The 23,284-nt window shown below is 38.2% G+C and overlaps 1 protein-coding gene across 1 annotated transcript in view; it reads left to right on the top strand.

Moving 5' to 3' along the window:
• Positions 1–9,584, top strand: part of LOC310939478 (inactive all-trans-retinol 13,14-reductase) — a gene marked incomplete at both ends in the record, with an annotated part of 55,371 nt that extends 45,787 nt beyond the window's left edge. Inside the window, 9 exons of the mRNA XM_083904245.1 lie at positions 6,310–6,551; positions 6,632–6,827; positions 7,554–7,751; positions 7,826–7,945; positions 8,028–8,166; positions 8,537–8,646; positions 8,815–8,981; positions 9,114–9,273; positions 9,418–9,584. Coding sequence (XP_083760371.1) covers positions 6,310–6,551; positions 6,632–6,827; positions 7,554–7,751; positions 7,826–7,945; positions 8,028–8,166; positions 8,537–8,646; positions 8,815–8,981; positions 9,114–9,273; positions 9,418–9,584 — 1,499 coding nt within the window. The remainder of the gene's footprint in view (positions 1–6,309; positions 6,552–6,631; positions 6,828–7,553; positions 7,752–7,825; positions 7,946–8,027; positions 8,167–8,536; positions 8,647–8,814; positions 8,982–9,113; positions 9,274–9,417) is intronic.
• Between the last annotated feature and the right edge of the window lie 13,700 nt (positions 9,585–23,284).

Raw genomic sequence — 23,284 nt, 5'->3', positions numbered from 1 at the left:
ACGTTTTTTTGGTCCAAAACTTGACAAAAACGTCATACTATACTATGTAGTACGTCATACTATACTATATCTCCAATATGTGACCATTTTTGGAGAAAAAAAATTTGGTCCAAAATTGGACAAAAACGACATACTATACTATGTCGTCCAAGATCTGACAATTTTTTTGAAAAACGTTTTTTTGGTCCAAAACTTGACAAAAACGTCATACTATACTATGTAGTACATCATACTATACTATATCTCCAATATGTGACCATTTTTGGAGAAAAAAAGATTTGGTCCAAAATTGGACAAAAACGACATACTATACTATGTCGTCCAAGATCTGACAATTTTTTTGAAAAACGTTTTTTTGGTCCAAAACTTGACAAAAACGTCATACTATACTATGGTGTACGTCATACTATACTATATCTCCAATATGTGACCATTTTTGGAGAAAAAAAATTTGGTCCAAAATTGGACAAAAACGACATACTATACTATGTCGTCCAAGATCTGACAATTTTTTTGAAAAACGTTTTTTTGGTCCAAAACTTGACAAAAACGTCATACTATACTATGTAGTACATCATACTATACTATATCTCCAATATGTGACCATTTTTGGAGAAAAAAAATTTGGTCCAAAATTGGACAAAAACGACATACTATACTATGTCGTCCAAGATCTGACAATTTTTTTGAAAAACGTTTTTTTGGTCCAAAACTTGACAAAAACGTCATACTATACTATGTAGTACATCATACTATACTATATCTCCAATATGTGACCATTTTTGGAGAAAAAAGATTTGGTCCAAAATTGGACAAAAACGACATACTATACTATGCCGTCCAAGATCTGACAATTTTTTTGAAAAACGTTTTTTTGGTCCAAAACTTGACAAAAACGTCATACTATACTATGTAGTACGTCATACTATACTATATCTCCAATATGTGACCATTTTTGGAGAAAAAAAAATTGGTCCAAAATTGGACAAAAACGACATACTATACTATGTTGTCCAAGATCTGACAATTTTTTTGAAAAACGTTTTTTTGGTCCAAAACTTGACAAAAACGTCATACTATACTATGTAGTACGTCATACTATACTATATCTCCAATATGTGACCATTTTTGGAGAAAAAAAGAATTGGTCCAAAATTTGACCAAGATCTGACAATTTTTTTGAAAAACGTTTTTTTGGTCCAAAACTTGACAAAAACGTCATACTATACTATGTAGTACGTCATACTATACTATATCTCCAATATGTGACCATTTTTGGAGAAAAAAAGAATTGGTCCAAAATTGGACAAAAACGACATACTATACTATGTCGTCCAAGATCTGACAATTTTTTTGAAAAACGTTTTTTTGGTCCAAAACTTGACAAAAACGTCATACTATACTATGTAGTACGTCATACTATACTATATCTCCAATATGTGACCATTTTTGGAGAAAAAAAAATTGGTTCAAAATTGGACAAAAACGACATACTATACTATGTCGTCCAAGATCTGACAATTTTTTTGAAAAACGTTTTTTTGGTCCAAAAATTGACAAAAACGTCATACTATACTATGTAGTACGTCATACTATACTATATCTCCAATATGTGACCATTTTTGGAGAAAAAAAAATTGGTCCAAAATTGGACAAAAAAGACATACTATACTATGTCGTCCAAGATCTGACAATTTTTTTGAAAAACGTTTTTTTGGTCCAAAACTTGACAAAAACGTCATACTATACTATGTAGTACGTCATACTCTACTATATCTCCAATATGTGACCATTTTTGGAGAAAAAAAAATTGGTCCAAAATTGGACAAAAACGACATACTATACTATGTCGTCCAAGATCTGACAATTTTTTTGAAAAACGTTTTTTTGGTCCAAAACTTGACAAAAACGTCATACTATACTATGTAGTACGTCATACTATACTATATCTCCAATATGTGACCATTTTTGGAGAAAAAAAAATTGGTCCAAAATTGGACAAAAACGACATACTATACTATGTCGTCCAAGATCTGACAATTTTTTTGAAAAACGTTTTTTTGGTCCAAAACTTGACAAAAACGTCATACTATACTATGTAGTACATCATACTATACTATATCTCCAATATGTGACCATTTTTGGAGAAAAAAAATTTGGTCCAAAATTGGACAAAAACGACATACTATACTATGTCGTCCAAGATCTGACAATTTTTTTGAAAAACGTTTTTTTGGTCCAAAACTTGACAAAAACGTCATACTATACTATGTAGTACATCATACTATACTATATCTCCAATATGTGACCATTTTTGGAGAAAAAAAGATTTGGTCCAAAATTGGACAAAAACGACATACTATACTATGTCGTCCAAGATCTGACAATTTTTTTGAAAAACGTTTTTTTGGTCCAAAACTTGACAAAAACGTCATACTATACTATGTAGTACGTCATACTATACTATATCTCCAATATGTGACCATTTTTGGAGAAAAAAAAATTGGTTCAAAATTGGACAAAAACGACATACTATACTATGTCGTCCAAGATCTGACAATTTTTTTGAAAAACGTTTTTTTGGTCCAAAAATTGACAAAAACGTCATACTATACTATGTAGTACGTCATACTATACTATATCTCCAATATGTGACCATTTTTGGAGAAAAAAAGAATTGGTCCAAAATTGGACAAAAACGACATACTATACTATGTCGTCCAAGATCTGACAATTTTTTTGAAAAACGTTTTTTTGGTCCAAAACTTGACAAAAACGTCATACTATACTATGTAGTACGTCATACTATACTATATCTCCAATATGTGACCATTTTTGGAGAAAAAAAAATTGGTTCAAAATTGGACAAAAACGACATACTATACTATGTCGTCCAAGAGCTGACAATTTTTTTGAAAAACGTTTTTTTGGTCCAAAACTTGACAAAAACGTCATACTATACTATGTAGTACGTCATACTATACTATATCTCCAATATGTGACCATTTTTGGAGAAAAAAAATTGGTTCAAAATTGGACAAAAACGACATACTATACTATGTCGTCCAAGATCTGACAATTTTTTTGAAAAACGTTTTTTTGGTCCAAAAATTGACAAAAACGTCATACTATACTATGTAGTACGTCATACTATACTATATCTCCAATATGTGACCATTTTTGGAGAAAATAAAATTGGTCCAAAATTGGACAAAAAAGACATACTATACTATGTCGTCCAAGATCTGACAATTTTTTGAAAAACGTTTTTTTGGTCCAAAACTTGACAAAAACGTCATACTATACTATGTAGTACGTCATACTATACTATATCTCCAATATGTGACCATTTTTGGAGAAAAAAAAATTGGTTCAAAATTGGACAAAAACGACATACTATACTATGTCGTCCAAGATCTGACAATTTTTTTGAAAAACGTTTTTTTGGTCCAAAAATTGACAAAAACGTCATACTATACTATGTAGTACGTCATACTATACTATATCTCCAATATGTGACCATTTTTGGAGAAAATAAAATTGGTCCAAAATTGGACAAAAAAGACTTACTATACTATGTCGTCCAAGATCTGACAATTTTTTTGAAAAACGTTTTTTTGGTCCAAAACTTGACAAAAACGTCATACTATACTATGTAGTACATCATACTATACTATATCTCCAATATGTGACCATTTTTGGAGAAAAAAAGAATTGGTCCAAAATTGGACAAAAACGACATACTATACTATGTCGTCCAAAATGGTCAAAATTGGTCAAAAACGTCATAGTATAGTATGTCGTCCAAAAATGGACAAAATTGGACAAAAACGTCATAGTATAGTATGTCTTCAAGAAATGGTCAAAAACGTCATACTATAGTATGTCGTCCAAAAATGGTCATAATTGGTCAAAAACGTCATAGTATATTATGTCGTCCAAAAATGGTCAAAAACATCATAGTATAGTATGTCGTTCAAAAATGGTAAAAAACGTTATAGTATAGTATGTCGTCCAGAAATGGTCAAAAAATTCATACTATAGTATGTCGTCCAAAAATGGTCAAAATCTGACAAAAACGTCATAGTATAGTATGTCGTCCAGAAATGGTCAAAAACGTCATACTATAGTATGTCGTCCAAAAATGGTCAAAATTGGTCAAAAACGTCATGGTATTGTATGTCGTCCAAAAATGGTCAAAAACGTCATAGTATAGTATGTCGTCTAGAAATGGTCAAAAACGTCATACTATAGTATGTTGTCCAAAAATGGTCAAATTGGTCAAAAAAGTCATAGTTTAGTATGTCTTCCAAAAAAGGTCATAATTGGTCAAAAACGTCAAAGTATAGTATGTCGCCCAAAAATGTCATAGTATACTATGTTGTCCAAAAATGGTCAAAAAAGTCATACTGTAGTATTTCCTCTAAAAATGGCCAAAAATGTCATAGTATACTATGTCGTCCAAAAATGGTTAAAAACGTCATACTATAGTAGGTCGTCCAAAAATGGTCTAAAAGTCATAGTATAGTATGTAGTCCAGAAATGGTCAAAAACGTCATAGTATAGTATGTCGTCCAAAAATGGTCATAATTGGTCAAAAAAGTCATCCTATAGTATGTCGTCCAAAAATGGTCAAAAACGTCAAAGTATAGTATGTTGTCCAAAAATGGTCAAAAACGTCATACTGTAGTATTTCCTCCAAAAATGGCCCAAAATTTCATAGCATACTATGTCGTCCAAAAATGGTTATAAACGTCATACTATAGTATGTCGTCCAATAATGGTCAAAATTGGTCAAAAAACGTCATAGTATAGTATGTCGTCCAAAAATGGCCAAAAACTTCACAGTATAGTATGTTATCCAAAAATGGTCAAAAATTTCATTGTAAAGTATGTTGTACAAAATTTGTCAAAATTGGTCAAAAACATCATAGTATAATAAGTCGTCCAAAAATTGTCAAAATTGGTCAAAAACGTCATAGTATATTATGTCGTCCAAAAACGGTCAAAAACGTCATCGTATAGTATGTTATCCAAAAATGGTCAAAAACGTCATAGTATAGTAAGTCGTCCAAAAATTGTCAAAATTGGTCAAAAACGTCATAGTATAGTATGTCGTCCAAAAATGGTCAAAAACGTCATCGTATAGTATGTCATCCAAAAATGGTAAAAAACGTCATAGTATGTCTTCCAAAAATGGTCAAAATTGGACAAAAACGTCATCGTATAGTATGTCATCCAGAAATGGTCAAAATTGGTAAAAAACTTCATAGTATAGTATGTCGTCCAAAAATGGTCAAAGTTTGACAAAAAGTGAAAAAAAGAGGTTTGTCCAAAATTTTACTAAAAAGTCATACTATAAGTATGTCGTCTAAAATTTGACAAAAAATAGTAAAAAAAATGAAAAATGTCGTTCAAATTTTGTCAGAGGTTAGTATATCATCCAAAATTTGACAAAAAAGTAAAAAGAAATGGTCCAAAGTTTGACAACAGTCATACTTTAGTATGTGTTCAAAAATCACCCAAAAACTTTGTCGTATATTAAGGCTTACAAAATCACCATTAAAAGTCACTTCTAACTCTTAAGTAAATTAACTTTCTGGTTTTTCATTTTTATGAAATTTATATTTATATTTAATTTTATTTTTCTCTGGGACATTTTAAGTCATCAATTAATCAAGAAATAATGTAATCAACAAATTAATCAATTATGAAAATAACTTGGGCTTGCCTGGTGAGACTGGGGCTGCAAATAATACCCCTTTTCATTTTTCAACAATCTGCAGAACATTCACAATTTCCCTTCCAAGAGCCTAAAGTCAGAATCTAGGAAATTTACTATTCTGTCCATCCATTCAGTGCGTTATCCAAGCTACTGTTACGTACAATAAAGCAAAACAGGGTAGCTACAAATGAATAAAAGTAATAAATAAATGATTAATTGTTTCAGGGACATTTCATCTGTTTTTAAGACGAGAGCTTGTGACAGGAAAAGAAATAAACTGTTTTCAGAAGAGCTTTTGTTGAAGCATAATCATAAAACAATGGCAGATTAAGGCGCTTCCACTTCAAATGAGTGGTGGTTGATACATGGGAAACTGTGATGAGGAGGATGCATTTAAATGATTTTCTGAATCCTCTTCCACTCAAAGACTGTCAAATTTACACAAAACCTTCCAGGTCATAAGCAAAAAGTATATATTTATGGGTTGGATAATTTAATAAAAATATTAATTTCTCTCTCTATATATATATATATATATAAAAAAAACTTTGCATCATATTTCCATCTCACTCATTCTTCTCCAGGGCTTCACTACATTGGTCAGGTCCATGAGAACAGTCTGCTGCGTATCGCCTTTGACCAGATCTCTGAGGGCCAACTCCAGTTCCAACAGCTTGAGCCACATTTTGACACCATCCGGATCGGCCTGGGTGATGAGATGAGGGAGTACACCATGGTCAGCGGTAAAACCGAGATGAAAACTCATCTGATGAAACAATTTCCTGATGATACTGAGGCCATCGAGGCATACTTCAAATTAATGAAGGTACTACAAGGGAAAGTGGACACAGTTCAGTCTCTCCAAAATGCAAACTATACATTTAAAACTATGCCATGTTCCAACAGGTTGTAGCTAAGAAGACGCACTACCTGGCAACTTTAAAGCTGATTCCTCAGTGGATATCTCTGTTCCTGTTGAAGTCAGGAATCGCAAACTTCCTCTCACCAGTCTTCCGCTATACTGGCACGGGAGCGACACATTTTGTGAACACCCTGACGAGCAACAGGGATCTGCATGTCATGTTCTCGTACCTTTTTTATGGTGAGTCTGCAAAAAGGGAAAAGCAGACAATAAGTGACGAAATAATTCCAAGCGCATGAATTGACCAAACGGTGTTAGAGCCTCTCTTCTCCAGAATGAGAAGGACACTAATGGTAATGCAAATTATACTCAGTGTAAATCCTTTATATCAACCCGTCAACCTGTTATGGATGTAAACGCCTGAAAATAATGCTTAAACTCAAAACATTGATACCGTAATTTCACAGTTGTAATACTTTCTCCATTTGTCCATTGTTGGAGAAAACACATAATTCATATTGGATTCAAAAATTCTAATCCTATATCAGGGTGTCATATGTTTCTAATATTTTTCAGTTACATATGCCTGTAAATGGTTCTTAGGCATAATATTGCGCTTATTTTTCTCAAGAAATTTCAAGCTCTTCATAATATGTTTTGTAAAAATATACTTCAGTTAATGTAAAATAAAGGGAACCATTTTTGAGTGCTTGTTGTTAATAGGTTATTATGCTATTATTTGCCCGGTCCAGCCCACTAGAGATCAAATTGTGCTGTATGTGGCCCCTGAACTAAAATGAGTTTGACACCTCTGATGTATATTAACCAGGAATATTTCTAAATCCTCCTGATTACAGGATGTGACAATGGGGCTTAGGAGTTCAACAGTGTGGAATGTGATGAATGGATGAGGGACCAGTTTGATCACAATGTAGTGTAAGGTAAATTTCCTTTTGATATACTCAGGTGTGGCTCCAAAGGATTCCAGTATTTTGATCAATGCCCTCCTCAATCATCACTACAAACGAGGTGCCTACTACCCTAAAGGCGGTTCCAGTGAAATCGCCTTCCACATCATTCGCACTATCCAGAAATATGGTGGAAACTGCCTGGTGAGAGCTCCTGTCTCCCAGATCCTGGTTAACGAGAAGGGAGCAGCATATGGTGAGAACTGAGAAAACTGTCAGTGGAGAGACGCTCATCGGGTAACTTGACTAAAAGCTTCCTTTCCGTGACAGGTGTGAAAGTGAGGAAAGGTCAGGAGGAAGTGGAAGTTCATGCACCAGTGGTCGTCTCAAACTGCGGCGTCTTCACCACCTTCCAGAAACTTCTTCCCCCAGAGGTTCAAGTTCATGATGGTCGGTGACAGGAATAATAAATGCAATGTCGGCACATGTATAACACAAAAGCTTCAGTGTGAACACTCGCCTCACTTTTCAGGTATTCAGGAACGACTGAACATGATGAAACATGGCAGAGGATCGTTTTTGGTCTTCTCTGGCTTTGATGGGACTCAGGAGGAGTTGGACCTGGTGTCCACCAACTTCTGGCTGTTCAAGAACAACAACATGGACAAGTCGTAAGTTTGCAGAGGGGTGATCACAATCAACAGGGATACAGCTGTTAATAACCACAAGGGGGCACTATTGTATAAGTAGTGACTCCTCAGTGAAGCCATAGTTGCTACCAGGGACATTGCCACATTTATTATTGTTATTGTTTCCTATGTTGCAGAAGAAAAGTAAAAATATTAATTGAATAACTTACATCAAGGAACATACGTTATATTACAGCATGTGGCTGAGTCAAGCAAGCAGGTTGACAGTTTCCTGTTTATCCTCTAGATGGCTGTAAAGGACAATTCAGGTTACAGCTAATTCCTGTGGATTATTTTTTGATGCTTTGAATTTGGGAGGTCAAGATTAAATGTTCCCTTTCTTTTCTCTCAGGATGGATGACTTCTTTTCCTTGAGCAAAGATGAAGCACCAGATAACATTCCCATGATGTTCATCACAATGCCTTCTTCCAAAGACCCAGAAGCCAAACTTAGACACCCTGGTACAAAGACACTTCTTTCACCATGACAATTGCAATTAATTTTAAAAAGGAAATGATGCTATGAGGCTACTACTAATAGAATAGTACTTTTTTAGCTGCACTGCTGTGAGATTATGAACCATCTACATGGATCAAGTGCAATGTGGTTTACGTTTCATGTTTTTACAGGAAAATCTTGCATGACAATCTTGACCATGGTGAAGTACGAGTGGTTTGAGGAATGGAAGGACACGACTGTGCGTAAACGGGGCGACGAATATCACGAATACAAGATGAGATTCGCTAGGAACCTGTTTGACTGGGCCTGCACTCTGTTTCCGAAAATCAGAGACAAGGTAGATGCAACCTAATTCTTCCAATATGCTTCCAGTTTTAGCTTTAGAAAGTTCTCAAGGTAACTGAGATGTTGTTTGTATTTTTTTTTTAATGTGGACTGAAGTATAAATGGGCTATGACTTTTTTTCCAGTTGGTTTTCCAGGATGTGGCAACCCCACTGACCAACATGCACTACCTTGGTGCCCAGCGCGGAGCCATGTACTCAGCTGAACACAACCTCGACCGTTTCCATGCGGAGGCTGTGGCGAGGAACAGGTGCAACACTCCGGTCAAAAACCTCTACTTGTCAGGTACGAGGTGTCATTTCGATTTCTCAGACCTATTAACACGAGGTGGAAAGGTTGAGAAAAGCCAACAATCTCAGTGTAGACTTGTTGCCTTCTCTCATCCAGCAAGTTGTGTGTGTGTTGTGTGTGTGTCTCTCTGTGTTCCAGGTCAGGACGTGTTCAGTTGCGGTATCGCAGGAGCTCTACATGGTGGACTCCTCTGTGCCTCTGCGGTGTTGGATCACATCGTCTACATCGACTTGCTCCTCCTCAAAAAGAAGCTCAAGAGGAGGAAAGCCAGAGAGCTGGCCCAGCTGGCTAAGAAGAAGCTGTAGTGGGTCAGCTTTGCACTTCCCCTGCAGGCCATTAGTGAAACTGCACAAGCTTGATGCAATGGGACTCTTTCATTTCGATGGGAAGTGCAGAAAAAACGCACAATTACCATGTCCTTATTCTGTTCTGTATAGTGTTTTGTCTGTGCATACAAAAAAAAATATTGTAAAATAGTCCATAATAATAACCTAAGTGTTCTTGGTAGAGCTTTATGTCTGTTGCTTGATACTAACACCCTGTACTGTCGCCTCTCATGATCAAGCACACATACATTAACATAAGGAAATGTTATTTTCTGTAAAATAAAGTACCTTTTTGTTTCACATTTGCTCAGCTTTATGGAGTTGATGTTTTATAGTGATTTCACCTTTATATTATAGGTTAAATACAGGGACAACAATATTTAATGTTTGTTGTTTTGACACCTGATTTTGAAATGCATTGATCTGTATGATAATGTTATGTACATCACATAATTCTTTAAGGGTTTTTGCTTGCATAATGAATTAACTGTATAAATCACACATGCGTATTAAAATTTAAAAATATCTATAGTACAGAGAACAACAAAATACATAAATACTTTGAAAAAAAGTGATTTAAATTTACCAAGAGTAATAATAATACAGCACTGGGTGTAATAGGAGATTAATATTATATTTTACTTATGATTTATACATCATTTACAGGTGAAATGACATCAAACATCTCTACAGGACTTAGTTCCCACCTATGTTGTTCTGACCTTACCTATAACCCCAGTGTTGTTTAGGTAACTCCTGAAATCAAACGTAAGGGGGGAAACCTCAGACTTCCTGCACTAAGTGAACATTTCCTTGGTAAACGGAGGGCAGATTGGCTGACAAACTGTGGCCTGTAGGAGATGACTTAGTGTGGGGCGGGGGGTCCGACGGAGAAGAATGCCCCTTCTGTCCATGCAGCCGGTGGGATGCCAGTACCTCACTCACTCTGTCAACCTCCATCCCTCTGCTATGCAAACCCAGGGAAAGCTCACTCTTTCACAGCTGCTTGAAGCGCATGTTCACTCGTTTTTAATTTTTTTTTTTTTTATAAGAATAAAAAGTCAAAACTGAGGCAAGTTTCAAGGAGCGAGGAGAAAAAGGGAGGGACATACGTTAATTATACTGACTTTGCCTGGCTGAAAATTCAGTAGACCATAGCGTATAATTACCATGGCAAGACAAAGTTCACCACTTCACCAGAAATAAACGTGACATCCACAGTAACTCTTACTTTTCCTGTGCAACTGAGCTCTTGAGTGACTCACAATAGCTGTAAACAGAAAAGTGCATAAACCCAGTCAACCTGTCTGAGTTAAGCATCAAGTCAAATGTATTTTTAATCCTGGTTATGTCCTGACTTACCCTGTAACACTTCCATGAGGTCTCAACAGCTATTGGATAGCTTGCCAATAACTTTGTTTCTGCCATTCATGTTCCCACATGAAATGTGATTGATGATATTATGACTTGTCTAATGTCTAATTTGTTGAAAAACCATGGTTGGAGTCTGTACTGTGCCTTAACAAATATCAGTTTGTAAAAAGGAAGATAATAAACATGGTAAATATTACCAACATCAGCAAACTACCATGGCTGCACTGAGCATGTTCGCTTACATAGTGTACATACTTATAGTAAGTGTTCAGAGACACAAATAATGGTAATATTTCTCAACATTTCCGAGACAAAAAATGTAACTTGTGAGTCCAATATTTGGTTTGTAGGTTTTAGGTTTGAACATAAGGGGTTTAGATTTATAATCCTGTAACTATTATGACTGACTTACTGTCAAATTAAATATCAAAAAGTTAAAGGTCCAGTGTGCAACTCAGAAGGTTTATTGGTACAAATGTAAAATACTTCTCATGCTGTAAATGGTAAATGGTCTGTATTTATATAGCACTTTTCTGGTTTTGATAAGAAATCAAAGCTGCTTAAAACTACAGTTTTGACATTCACTCACACTTTCATACAGCGCATTTACTTTTCTCTGCAACGCGGGGTTTAGTGTCTTGCCCAAGGACACATCGGCATGTAGACTAGCTAACTTTGAGTTGAAAGATGACTCGCTCTACCACTGAGCTACCATCGCCCCATGATAGCAAAGACGTTTGTAGAAGTGTATAATCCATGTAAAATAATAAAAAAAAGTTGAGTTTTTGTATAGAATAAGACTTTTGCATGTAATTTAGCCAAGGACCATGCTTTATGAAGACCCCCATCTAGTATCGCCATGTTTCTAGGGGGCAATTCTTTGTTATTTTGCTATTCGATTTCACAAATTCTTACAGATGGGACCTTAACAATAAGAGATGAAGTACTGGATGTGGATGAACACCGTCCAAAAATGTTTTTTATCGAAAGTGCTTTAGATTCTATGATTTTATGACTTTTCCAAAGATCATGGATGGATGGTTAATGAAATATGCTTACTGTGAAATGTTTGCTTTAGTCATTTAACTTGTTGTTAAATGATACATTGTACTTGTGCTGTATTGATAGTAACATCATTCTGTTTAGTCTCCAAGGCTCTTCCCTTAATTATTTTGTTCTTGATTATGCCCATTATAATGCCTTGAGGTAACATTTGAAAACCAATAAAAATTGTCTCATAGAAAAGTGCTACTTGTATTTATTCTCAGAAGTAGAAAATCTGTAATCTGTGGCTTTTATTTGCTTGTAGTATCGGTAACAGTTTACCCCATTTTTGTACGGCAACAATTTGCAAACAACACAGAAAATTAAGAGGAAAATCTCATTTTACTCAGGAAGGAATCAACAGTTTTACAGAGAAGAAAGTCATTTGTGAAGAGAGAAAAGGTTTTCTTGACCAGCACAAGCAACAGCTCAACCCCCTTCCTCCTTTTTTCCTTCCACAGACGGCTCCCACATGTTTAGACACGCTCTACACCAGGAGAGGCCCACAGGGTCGGGTCTCAACAGCAACAGTCCACTCTTTCCACCGTGTTCACCACACACTCTGACTAACACGCTCTACCAAACAGATGCAGACTTTTAAGTGACGCCGCATTGGTTCAATAGTAGGACAACGACTCAATCACCTGAAACATTTTAAGGCCAGAGATTAAACAGTTAATTTGCAAACACACTGGCAGCAGCATTGGCTCAGAGAGTATCCATGTTGCTGTGCTCTCCTCTCAGTGTTTCAGCCAGCTTTTCCCCCTTTTCCAGATGTTGTAGCTCCGCCCCGCTGGCCCCGCTGCAGCCTCCCACAGCTTGAACCAAGCCAACAGCCACAGCTGCTATCAATCTGAAGTCTCTTGTAAGAAAGTTTCAGACAATCCAGATGAGAGGAAGACTCACGTTTAAAGGCTACAGCCAGGATGAGACAGAGCTTACAGGCATGAGGATGGTGAAAAAGTGAGGTGCAATCGCAGCCACTGGTGATGTTTGATGCCTTTATTCAGAAGGGGAAAGTGTAGAAGGAGGCAGTGATGCCAACTGCTTTAAGAAGAAGTTTGATGCCCTTGAGAGGTTAAAACTTCTAAACAAACTCAAAAAACAAGTGAATAATGTCCTGATGTGTGCGACTTTTGCTGTGGATTTAATCAAACTAGCTGCACAGGCCTCCTCTCCAGTGACAGCTGATCGTTGCTCCAGGCCAACTTTCTGTTGAGCTAAATGGAAAATCCAAGGAAAATGGCAGCGTCCCCCATTTTTCTCTTTGTTCGACAAGGAAACACAAATGATTCGCTCACAGCTCAGACCGACAGTGACAAGAATGTGTTATAGGTTTTATTTCTCAAATGTATGGGTGACAACAGATTTACTTATTTGGTTTTATTTGAAAATAAAGAGGACATCATCTAGACTTCAGGAAATAGTATTTGCAATATTTGTATTTTGGGCCACATGATGCATTCAGCCAGTGTTCATGTCCAATTTCCATTGGATAAAGCAACTCAGAGTATTTCTAGAGAAAACAAAAGTAACCACCACCTGCTAAACCAAAAAAAAACCCACAACACTATTAAATCATCCTTGTTTACAGTGAGCATGAAAATCAAACTTTAATTTAGTAATGTAACTGCACAATAGGTTTCAAGTTAAGGATCAGAATTTTGGAATGATTGATAATTACATATTAAAAGAAAGACAGCCATGTTGCACTGATATCAATGATCCTGTAGTTGAATGAGATGAAAGAGTTAATCTCTCCACACCCTTCTGCACTGTCTGCAGCTCCTCCTTCCAGCAGATGCTTCAGGCATGATCCTGAGTATCACGTTTCACCATTTCATCTTGAAATTCTCCCATCCACCACCTCCATGTCGACCCCCCCCCCCCCACCAATCAAATGAGACCACACTCTGCAAACCCTAAAATGCAGATGATGTGCGCATCCGCATTCGTCATCACCACTGGTCTTTGTGTGCTTGGGGTGTTTACATGGTGAACCAGCTTGAGAAGTTGGGACTAGCCTGACGCGGGAGACATCGTGCACTAGAGGGGGCTCTTCAGTGGCTTCCATTCCAGCCAACACTTGAGGAGAGATGTCTCCTCAACACATGGCTTGGATGCAGACAGTGTACAGTATTTTTCTTCTTTTTTTTTTTTTTTAACGTGGCACTTTTCCTTGTTGAAGCAAGACTTCAAGGGATAGATAGTGCTTAAATAAAATGGACCGTCTGGGGTTTTAGGAATGAGCATTAAACAGCTATGGTCCATGCACAGCATAGACATCACATAACTTTTCAAAAGAGCTGGAGCCTTTTCCGTATTTGTGTTGCACAGTTTGCCGAGACATGCTTCGGTCTTGATCTTCACACAGTGGCTGTTTACTTTCCCTACTTAGCACAGATGTGAGGAACGTTTGGCCAGAAGGTGGCATACTCAATTCCCTCCTGCATTCAGAATATCCTTCCTTTATTTCATACTTTGGGATCGCAGTGTCAAACCCAAACTACATTTCTAACCATGCAACGTCACTACTGCGGCCTCTGAGAGACGCAAACACATAGACACCTATATGTGTCTATGTGTTTGCGTGTTTTGAAGTCATCTGCTGCCTTAAGCTGACTGACATTGCTTCCTTGATCCTGATCTCCTGTGAAATCCTGTGTAGTTTTAGCACTTCCATTGGTGGCGGCTGTTTTTTCTGGCCTCCATGCTCACTGGCCCCAGGTCTGAGGACAAGGCCTCACACAGTGATTATCCCAGAGGGATCGTACCGACATGTTTTCACTTCGGCATTGACACCACGCATGGCAATATGACCTTTCAGCGAAGACATCTGAAGTTTGCATGGGGAAAACACTGAAAAACGTATTAAACAGTTTTCTATATTCTCATACTATATTGTCAAATAAAGAATTTAAACTGGTCATTTTCAGCTCTGTCGTTTTCTACCACAGAAGACTGCCTGTTACTGTCACTGTCAAAAATGATCTGGCTGGTGATTCATCCTCGCTGAACTCAAATGTCTGGTCTTCACAGCAGTCCAGGAGGAGTCCAGTGAAACTACTGTACCACAGACAAAGACAACATTTGGACCATAATGAGAGACTCCACCCTTTGCCTTCTCCTTTATTCTAAAACTGTGACCCCAAACAAACCCAAAGGAACTTCACTGAAATCATCAAATGTCGTAATCAGATGAGAAAAGATGTCAAGAGATAAGTGTATCAAATATAGATTTTCTTTTTAAGTCACCCATTGCCCCTTTCCACTTTACACCTTTGTCTTTAACATGTGTCAGAAAATGGGGGAAGTCAAAAACACCAAGGTCCCAAACCCAATAAAAGAATCACTTTATGGTCTAAGGAAGAAACCATATAGTGTCATTTAACTACTGTCAATCAGATAATCATGGCATTTGTCTTAAAATAGCTTCAAATAATCAAACAATCACCAAAACTGATTATTTATAGGTGTATTCATGATGAAAAAGGAGGTTATTGTCATTTATAAGACACTATAATGCAATATAATGCAATTTTAACAATTTGTTGACTAATATTTGCGGGCTCTAAAATAAAACAAGTTAAAGGTGCATTATGTAATAAATCTAAAGCAACTGGCCATAAAATCCTCCTAATATGTCACAGAGACTCTGGAATAATGTTCATATAACAAACTGAACTCACCAACAACAACAGTACAGCCAAAATATTCGAATAAAAAAGAATCTTTTACAGACCGCAAATCATGTTTATGTTTTGAAATCATGTTTTGGCATGTGGCGCCACCTACCGCCATCTACCAATCATTGCAGTCAGTAGAGTCTCAGCTGCCGAGCAACCACTGGTTGCCAGTTATGTCAGAAAACTAAGCCTAAAAGACCTCGGTATTTTGAATTGGAATGTAGTAACCTTTTTTGGCCACATTATTACATATGGCACCTTTAAGATATAAGATGCCACGGTTTCACATAACCTCAATTTTAAGAAAAAAAGTCTAGTTGATGACGAACATTCACAAAATGCAAAGAGAGCATCTGAGAACATGTGTGTGTGTGTGTGTGTGTGTGTGTGTGTGTGTGTGTGTGTGTGTGTGTGTGTGTGTGTGTGTGTGTGTGTGTGTGTGTGTGTGTGTGTGTGTGTGTGTGTGTGTGTGTGTGTGTGTGTGGAATATATAGCTACAGGTGACAGGTGAAGAACCGGTGTACTTGTCATGGCTTGTATTGCCTTAAAGGTACTGGAGCAACAAAACAGGCACAGGCCACAGTCACTTTCTCTCTCTAATTACACACATACACACACACAATAGACTTGGTCTTGTCTAAATACTGTTTACCACAATAAACATGACAGGAGTTTATGAATAACAATAAGAACAGTGGCTGAAAGAAAGCGTATGAAAGTGTGCGCGCTAAATTACAAGCAGGTCGTACTGCCCAAGTAATACAATACAAATGTCCAAAAATCCAGAACTGTAACTGAAAAGTGGGCATTTCCAGAGAATTAAGGAATTAATTAGTGTTTGCACTTATTGCTTGTCATGATGGGGTAAATTATAATACTGGGCTCTTTCTGAGAATAATATATTCAGTAATGTATAGTAGTAAGAGTTGAATACAGGGCATTGGGTGTTGGTCAACACACAATTATAGGTGTAACTGTATGGGTTACATTCGCTTCTGCATCTGTTTATGGTTTGTTTTTCTTCTTTTTTTCCGTTTGGTGTCCGTTGGTCAGAATAAAGATGAATAAGTATGGCAGACATTTGCCTAAAAACGTGCATTTGTTGTGCATAGTCAAAAAACATTCATCATGCTCGAGACTGACTTTGTCAGGATTTCTCTCATTTTAGTTCTGAAGTTGAAGTCGGAGCACAGAGCTGAGCATACTGCAGCCAGCAGTACAGCTCTGAGTGATTCCAGATGCTCAGGAACTGAGCTCATGCGCAGGGACAGAACAAAAAAAGATGTTCCCCTTCGTCTTCAAACTATTCTCTGTTACCCTCATCCATCGTTTCTACCTGCTTCCAAAACACGATAAAAAAAAGCACTGTGATTACCTGTGATTTGGGCATTGGAAATGTCATGTTTCCTTTAAGCTGGCGTGTCATATTTCATCAATATGGAGCAGCGGAACATTTGGAACAAATGCAGAAGTGGGAGGAGTATCCCATAGCTATGATCTTCTCTTAAAAGTGTTGTGCATTAGACAAAACAAAAAAAAAAAACTCTGCACAAGGCACACAAACTCTTCTATATAAGGAGTGATGATCTCTACAACCAATGCTGCATCAACTTTGCAAAAACATCAAGAAAAAATGGTAACTTGCACGAGAAAAAAAAATAAAAATGTATGGACAAAGCAGGGAGAGGCTGAGTGGGACAGTGGGGCTGGATTTAGCTGAGAGGAGAGGAGGGTGGAGTCTGACACACTCCTACCTCATGAACTTATGTGTGGCCCCGGGGTGGCAAATCTTTAAAGTTTGGGTGTCTCTCTCCCTCCCACTGCTGAGGGATGTTTAAGTGGTAGCAGAGGAGAGGTACGAGAGAGCGTGGTGGTAGTGGGGGCTGGCGGTGGTGGGGGTTAGAAGAAGTGAAGAACTTCAGCAATGCGCAAGGCAGGTAGAGACAGGACACAAATTAGAGAGAGTGAGAGTGAGAAAGGGAGGGAGAGGGAGAGAGAGAGAGAGAGAGAGAGAGAGAGAGAGAGAGAGAGAGAGCAACGCGTGTTGCAGGGGTGGAAAGTGAAGATGTGGCAGACAAAGAAACACATGAATAGACGCTCAAATTCTATGGCAAACTACAGTAGTTCACATGGTTCAACGGCTATAAAGTGAGCCTATAAAAGTGGACACACAGCCTCATCAAACAGACTCTTAGATATCAAACTAAACTTTTTCTATTACACGTGATCATGGACATAAATTGCTTAGAAATAGCGTATATTGTTAAGCGGCTGAGCTCCGGGGGGAAACTGGAGCAGGAATGCAAACTGCAGAGCGTCTCGACATGTTGAGGGAGAGGCAGTGGGCTGAGGAGAGTCCAGTCCTGGTGCTTTACATCACCAATAATCTCACGGGTTAAAGGCATTTTTAGCACGACAGTGGGCCTGTTAGTCCTCACGGGCCTATGGAACCATCAGATACCACCTAGAATGCTCAATTCGTGATACACACATTTTCAGGGGGTTTTAACAAGGGGACGTTGGAAGAAGAAAATGTTGTTGCTGAGCCTAATGATAACCCAGCTGGCTCTCTGTGCGGCTTGAGCGCAGTCATTAGAGTCAGAGGAAGGACAGGAAGCTATAGATCCTGTCCTAAATGTGGGTGGCCACTGTCATTATCAGGTTAAGTATAACCGTTAAAGTTAATGAAAAGTTCTCACCTCTGTAACTTATAGTGGCACGCTGCAGACAATGCACCCACCTTTCCAAAAAAACATACATTTTATGTCAAACTAGACAGAGCAAACCGCAACGTCGACAGCTGCAAACAGGTGAATTCTACTTGGTCTTTTAGCAGTTTGATGGGGATAAATGCACATTGTCCCTGCTCAACCCCCTGTGCTACCGCTGTATACACACAATTGCTCCTTCAGTCCGGTATGATGGTTTGTTGTTTCTGTTCATGGGCCACACTGGTGGTGCACTCTTGCCTTTGCAGCAAGAAGACCCGACCTTTCTGCATGGAGTTTGTATGTTCTCCGCGTGTGTGCATGGGTTTTTCTCCAGGTTCTCCTGTTTCCTCGCATAATCCAGAAAACAGATTTTGGGATTAGGAAAATTGGACACTCTAAATTGACCATAGTTCCATAGCGTGAGTTCTTTGACTCTCTGTGACCCTGTGTACTAGCCCTACGCAACCATCATGTGGAGGATAAAGTGGTAGAAGATGAGTGAGTTTCTGCTCACAAAGACCAAACAGAGTCAGAATAATATCATCATCAACAGCAACAACAATCACCAGAAATGACACACTGCATCTTTAAAGAGTATCACTATTTTAAAGGACCAGCAAATTCTTCCCTGAGCTGCACAATGTGCTTTAACTAAGACCAGCTGTTTTACATGAAGGCAGATATTTGATGCACTGCAAATATGAGTCATTCCTTTCAGACCTTGCCTCACTGAACCAGTGAGACCACGCTCGGCTCCTCTTTTCTCCTCTCTAGTTCAGATTTTTTAGATTTCTCAATGATTTTTTTATCACTAAAATCAAACAAATACTTTATCTATTTATCCCCAGATTTAAGACACCAAGCAGCAGCATCACCTAACACCAGACACTGGGAATATGTGCAAATAATGTGTGTAACAGTGTAAAGTTTGTATTCATCTACTATCACCAAACTAACTTAGTTTTGCCAGAAAAGACTGCTCCTGCTTCCATTTCCCCCCATTCTGTGGTCAATTCTTAATTTTTTTTTTTGTCTCAACACTGTTTCTGTTCCTCCTCTTTGCACTTCGGCCAAGTATACTCCCTTTGTTGATGTGGCAGGCCTGGGAAATGAAAAGCTGATATTTCATGTCAGGCAAAGAAGTGCACCTCCTCCTTCTCCTCGTCTTTTCTTTTTTTTGAAAAAAACTTTTTAGCTTGTAAACGTGGACAGATAAAAAAAAAAAAAGAGAGAGAGATAATTTAGGAAGCAAACACAATGACACAGAATATCAAGTTAAACACAATGGCTAGTGGCCTTTTCATTGTTGTTTTATTTTGTAGTTAATAAGCAACAGATCAGCAAAAGTAGTTCATTTTCATTTCAGTCTGTGAGACAATTGAAAATTCATCTTGCAGTGTAACTCTGTGGCTTTACAAGCAAACACGGATCCTTCACGGTGTTACAGGAGAGAACTGATTTGCTTTCCATCTACATCAACAATCGCAAGCCAGGAAAAAGGCCTTTGTGGCCTTCAGTTCCAAAACCTCCAACATTTTCAATGTGTCCAAGGAGAAGGCGGATAATAAATGACAGAGCAAGGTGAGTTTCGGAGCCAGTGAACGAGTTCTCAGTGAGTTTCCATGATGTGATGTGGAGCGAGAGAGCAAGCAGACATCTTGCCTTTCATTCCAAAGACTAGCTGAACACAAACCCGGGAGGGACATGACACTAATCTAAATATGGGCAACTGGCTGTGTCCAATCAGAACTCCAGCATCCATCACCTCCCGCCCACTCCTAACTCGCCCTAAACTCTCTGCTTGTGCTTATTGTAGTTAAACATGTGACGTGGAAAACTTTTGCTGCTGTTTCCTCTCTGTTCTTTTCTCTTCTGCGTGTCTCCGTGGTATTTTTTCTGACATGTCATTGACAAAAGTCTGCAATTATCTCGGTATCTGGACAATTGCCTTTACATTAGGCTCAACTATCTGCAGAACAAACAACCAGATTCAGCACAGAAACCTATCAAATTTGGCATCAAAGTCAGATTTTTTTAATACCAGTGTATCTAGAGCTGCATATGAGCTGTGACGTGGAACCCTAACCCTGATTGCAGAGCTGCATGTGGGCTGGCCCGACTGAAGCTACATTTAGTGAAATTCTTGTCGAGTGCATCCAGCCTATAAGGTATAGTCCAGCTGAATCAGTGCACCCCTCCCCCTCCCCCTGACTGGGATGAGCTGCCTGTGTCACGTAAACTGTGTTTCTCTCGATCACCGTCAGAAGGCGTTTAGACGTCAGCCTCTCATGCTTACATTGGGTTTGATGTGAAAGCGCTGAATTACAGAGCTGCATTTCGCCGTCAGAGTTTCTCTCACACAATAATAAGCAACAACACTTTAAACCTGGGTGGAAGGATGCAGCCGTGTCAGCATATCATAAAGTTGAATTACCAGCTGTCTGTGTTTCACACATGGAACTGCAGCCCCTCACCCTCTACCAGCAGGGGCTCGGGGGGGTTACACATCCATGGTTTGACTGAAAACACAACATCTCCTGTTTGAAATTCTGTAAAAGCTGCCACCCCATCTTGGATATACCTCTACCTCTATCTTGCGTATGCTATCCATTAGTTAAGTATAGAAGCTTTATGGAGCCCTCTCAGCAGGGGGGGGGCCCCAGATCCTGACATAGTTTAAACTGCTGAATCACTAGCAAAGGTCCCCACGGCAGCAATCAGCACTTATGGCTCAGGTAGTAAAGACTTTACACATTCTAATTAGATTTATATGAGGTTTAACTGGCCTCTGATTATGATTGAATGATGGCTCCAGCTGTAAAATATCAGAGAACAATGAAAGTAACATCATTGAATATAAAGGGCGAGGAAGAAGCAGCAAAATCTCACATTATTCAAAAGCTTGGTGACACTAAATGCTTGGCATTTTCACTTAAAATGACAGAAAATATTAATCTGTCTATAAATTATGTGTCAATTTTTCCAGTTTTTTATTGAAATTCAAGCCATTCAAGTTCAATGAATAGCTTGAAATGGTACAAAGGTAAGAAGTGAACTGCTAGAGGTTAAAACAAAAGGTAAAGTTATCCAAAAACGAAAAGAAGAAAGTCAAGGTGTCGGCGAGTACAGTTTCCTTCACCATCAAAATGCACTCAGAAAATGGAAGAAACTCTGACAGGAAGAGGTCTGGCAGACCCAAAGCCACAACAGAATCAGAAGACAAGTTTCCGAGAGTCAACAGCTTGCGTGATAGGCGGCTCATCTTCATCACCATCTTTTTTCCTACTCGACGGCGTACAAAAACTCCTGTGTGATGAACCCAAGATTTCAAACTTTGATTCATCAGTCCATAACACCTTCTTCCAGACTTCAGTAGCGGTGTTTCATGGCCCAGGCAAACCTCTTCTTCTTACTCTGACGTCTTAGCAATGGCTTTCTTGCTGCAACTCGACCGTTCAAACCTGCAACTCGAAGTCTTCTCTTCGCAGTTGAAACTGAACTTGGTTACGACGACCGCTACTAAGCTGTTGTCCTGTGAGCCGCCTATCACGCAAGCTGTTGACTGAATGTAGACATTCAAAGTTTTTCTGATTAGCTATAATAATTTTATGCCATGTATGTATGTCAATGGAACCACGATACCATGACCTCATTCAATGAGCATTACTGTGCAGACTCTTGTTCACAATTATATCACAATTGCAAGATGGCTGCACCTCATCTGGTATATTTTGCTTAATTTAACTTTTAAAAAAGAGAATTTCCTTATTATTATAGCCGATTCTGAAGTACCACTTAATCGACGTGTCTGTAGATGCATTAATTGGCCAATTAATTAATTTTTATACCACATTTTTTTTCTTGTGCCGGATTTTTTTTTTTTTTTTTTGCCTGGCTTTTTTTGTGCCGTTTTTTTGTGCCTGGTTTTTTTTGTGCCAGATTTTTTTTTTTTGCCTGACTTTTTTTTTCTTGTGCCGCATTTTTTTGCCGCAAAAATTGTCAAGCACTAGCCAGAAACTCTGTAGACACATTCAAACATAAACTTATGAATAATCTCATTCAGAAATGATTATAAGAATAAATATCAGGTACAAATATTTCTGTTATAACCACAAAACAAAGATGGGTCATTGATCATTAAACCTCACGGACACACTATGACAATAGTTATGTAACAACAATCATTATTGATTTTCTATGACCCTAAATATTACAATGCAGTTGGGCTGAAACACCTCAAATAAAGCCTCTCATTTAATTAAGGCAGCAATAGCTTCTGTTAAAAGTGCACTTGATGACCTGCGAGGGCCTTTGCATATGAATCTCAACACATTCTAATAAAAACACAGGTAAACATACAGTACAAGCCACGCTTCGATGTAGCCTATAGAGTGACGGTCCTGTCAAAAATCTACAGAAAACATCACATCAGTCCTCACTGAGGAGGATTTTCCAACAAGACACTTGTTTTACGTTGAATATCGATCACACAGCTGGCTACCGCAAAGACAATGTTCGCTCAGGTTGCAGGACCAGCGTCCAAAAACATCTGGTTTTGTCACTCTGGGACACATTCATGGCTCAGCCATTAAACACATCTCCCAGGAATGTGACTGGAAGAAAAAGTGAGCGGAGGACGGTGTTTGGAAAAGTTTGCAGGAATTTCAGTATCGTCTGCATGAGAGCGCATCGAATGTTTTTAGGTGTGTTGGGATGGACGCAAATTGGTGAAAGCGCTGTTTTCAAATGAAAGAGAAGTCTGTTAAATGGCCCAGTGATGGGAAGGCTTATGGAGGCTTCAACTTTCAAATGTTGGTTGAAACTTCACAAAATGGCTGCACTTGATCCCCTTCCAAGTTTTCTA

This window comes from Microchirus variegatus, assembly GCF_963457635.1.
Source record: "Microchirus variegatus genome assembly, chromosome: 17".
NCBI lineage: Eukaryota > Metazoa > Chordata > Actinopteri > Pleuronectiformes > Soleidae > Microchirus > Microchirus variegatus.
Note: the sequence above shows the minus strand (reverse complement) of the source record. Positions and strands in the feature narration are given on the sequence as shown.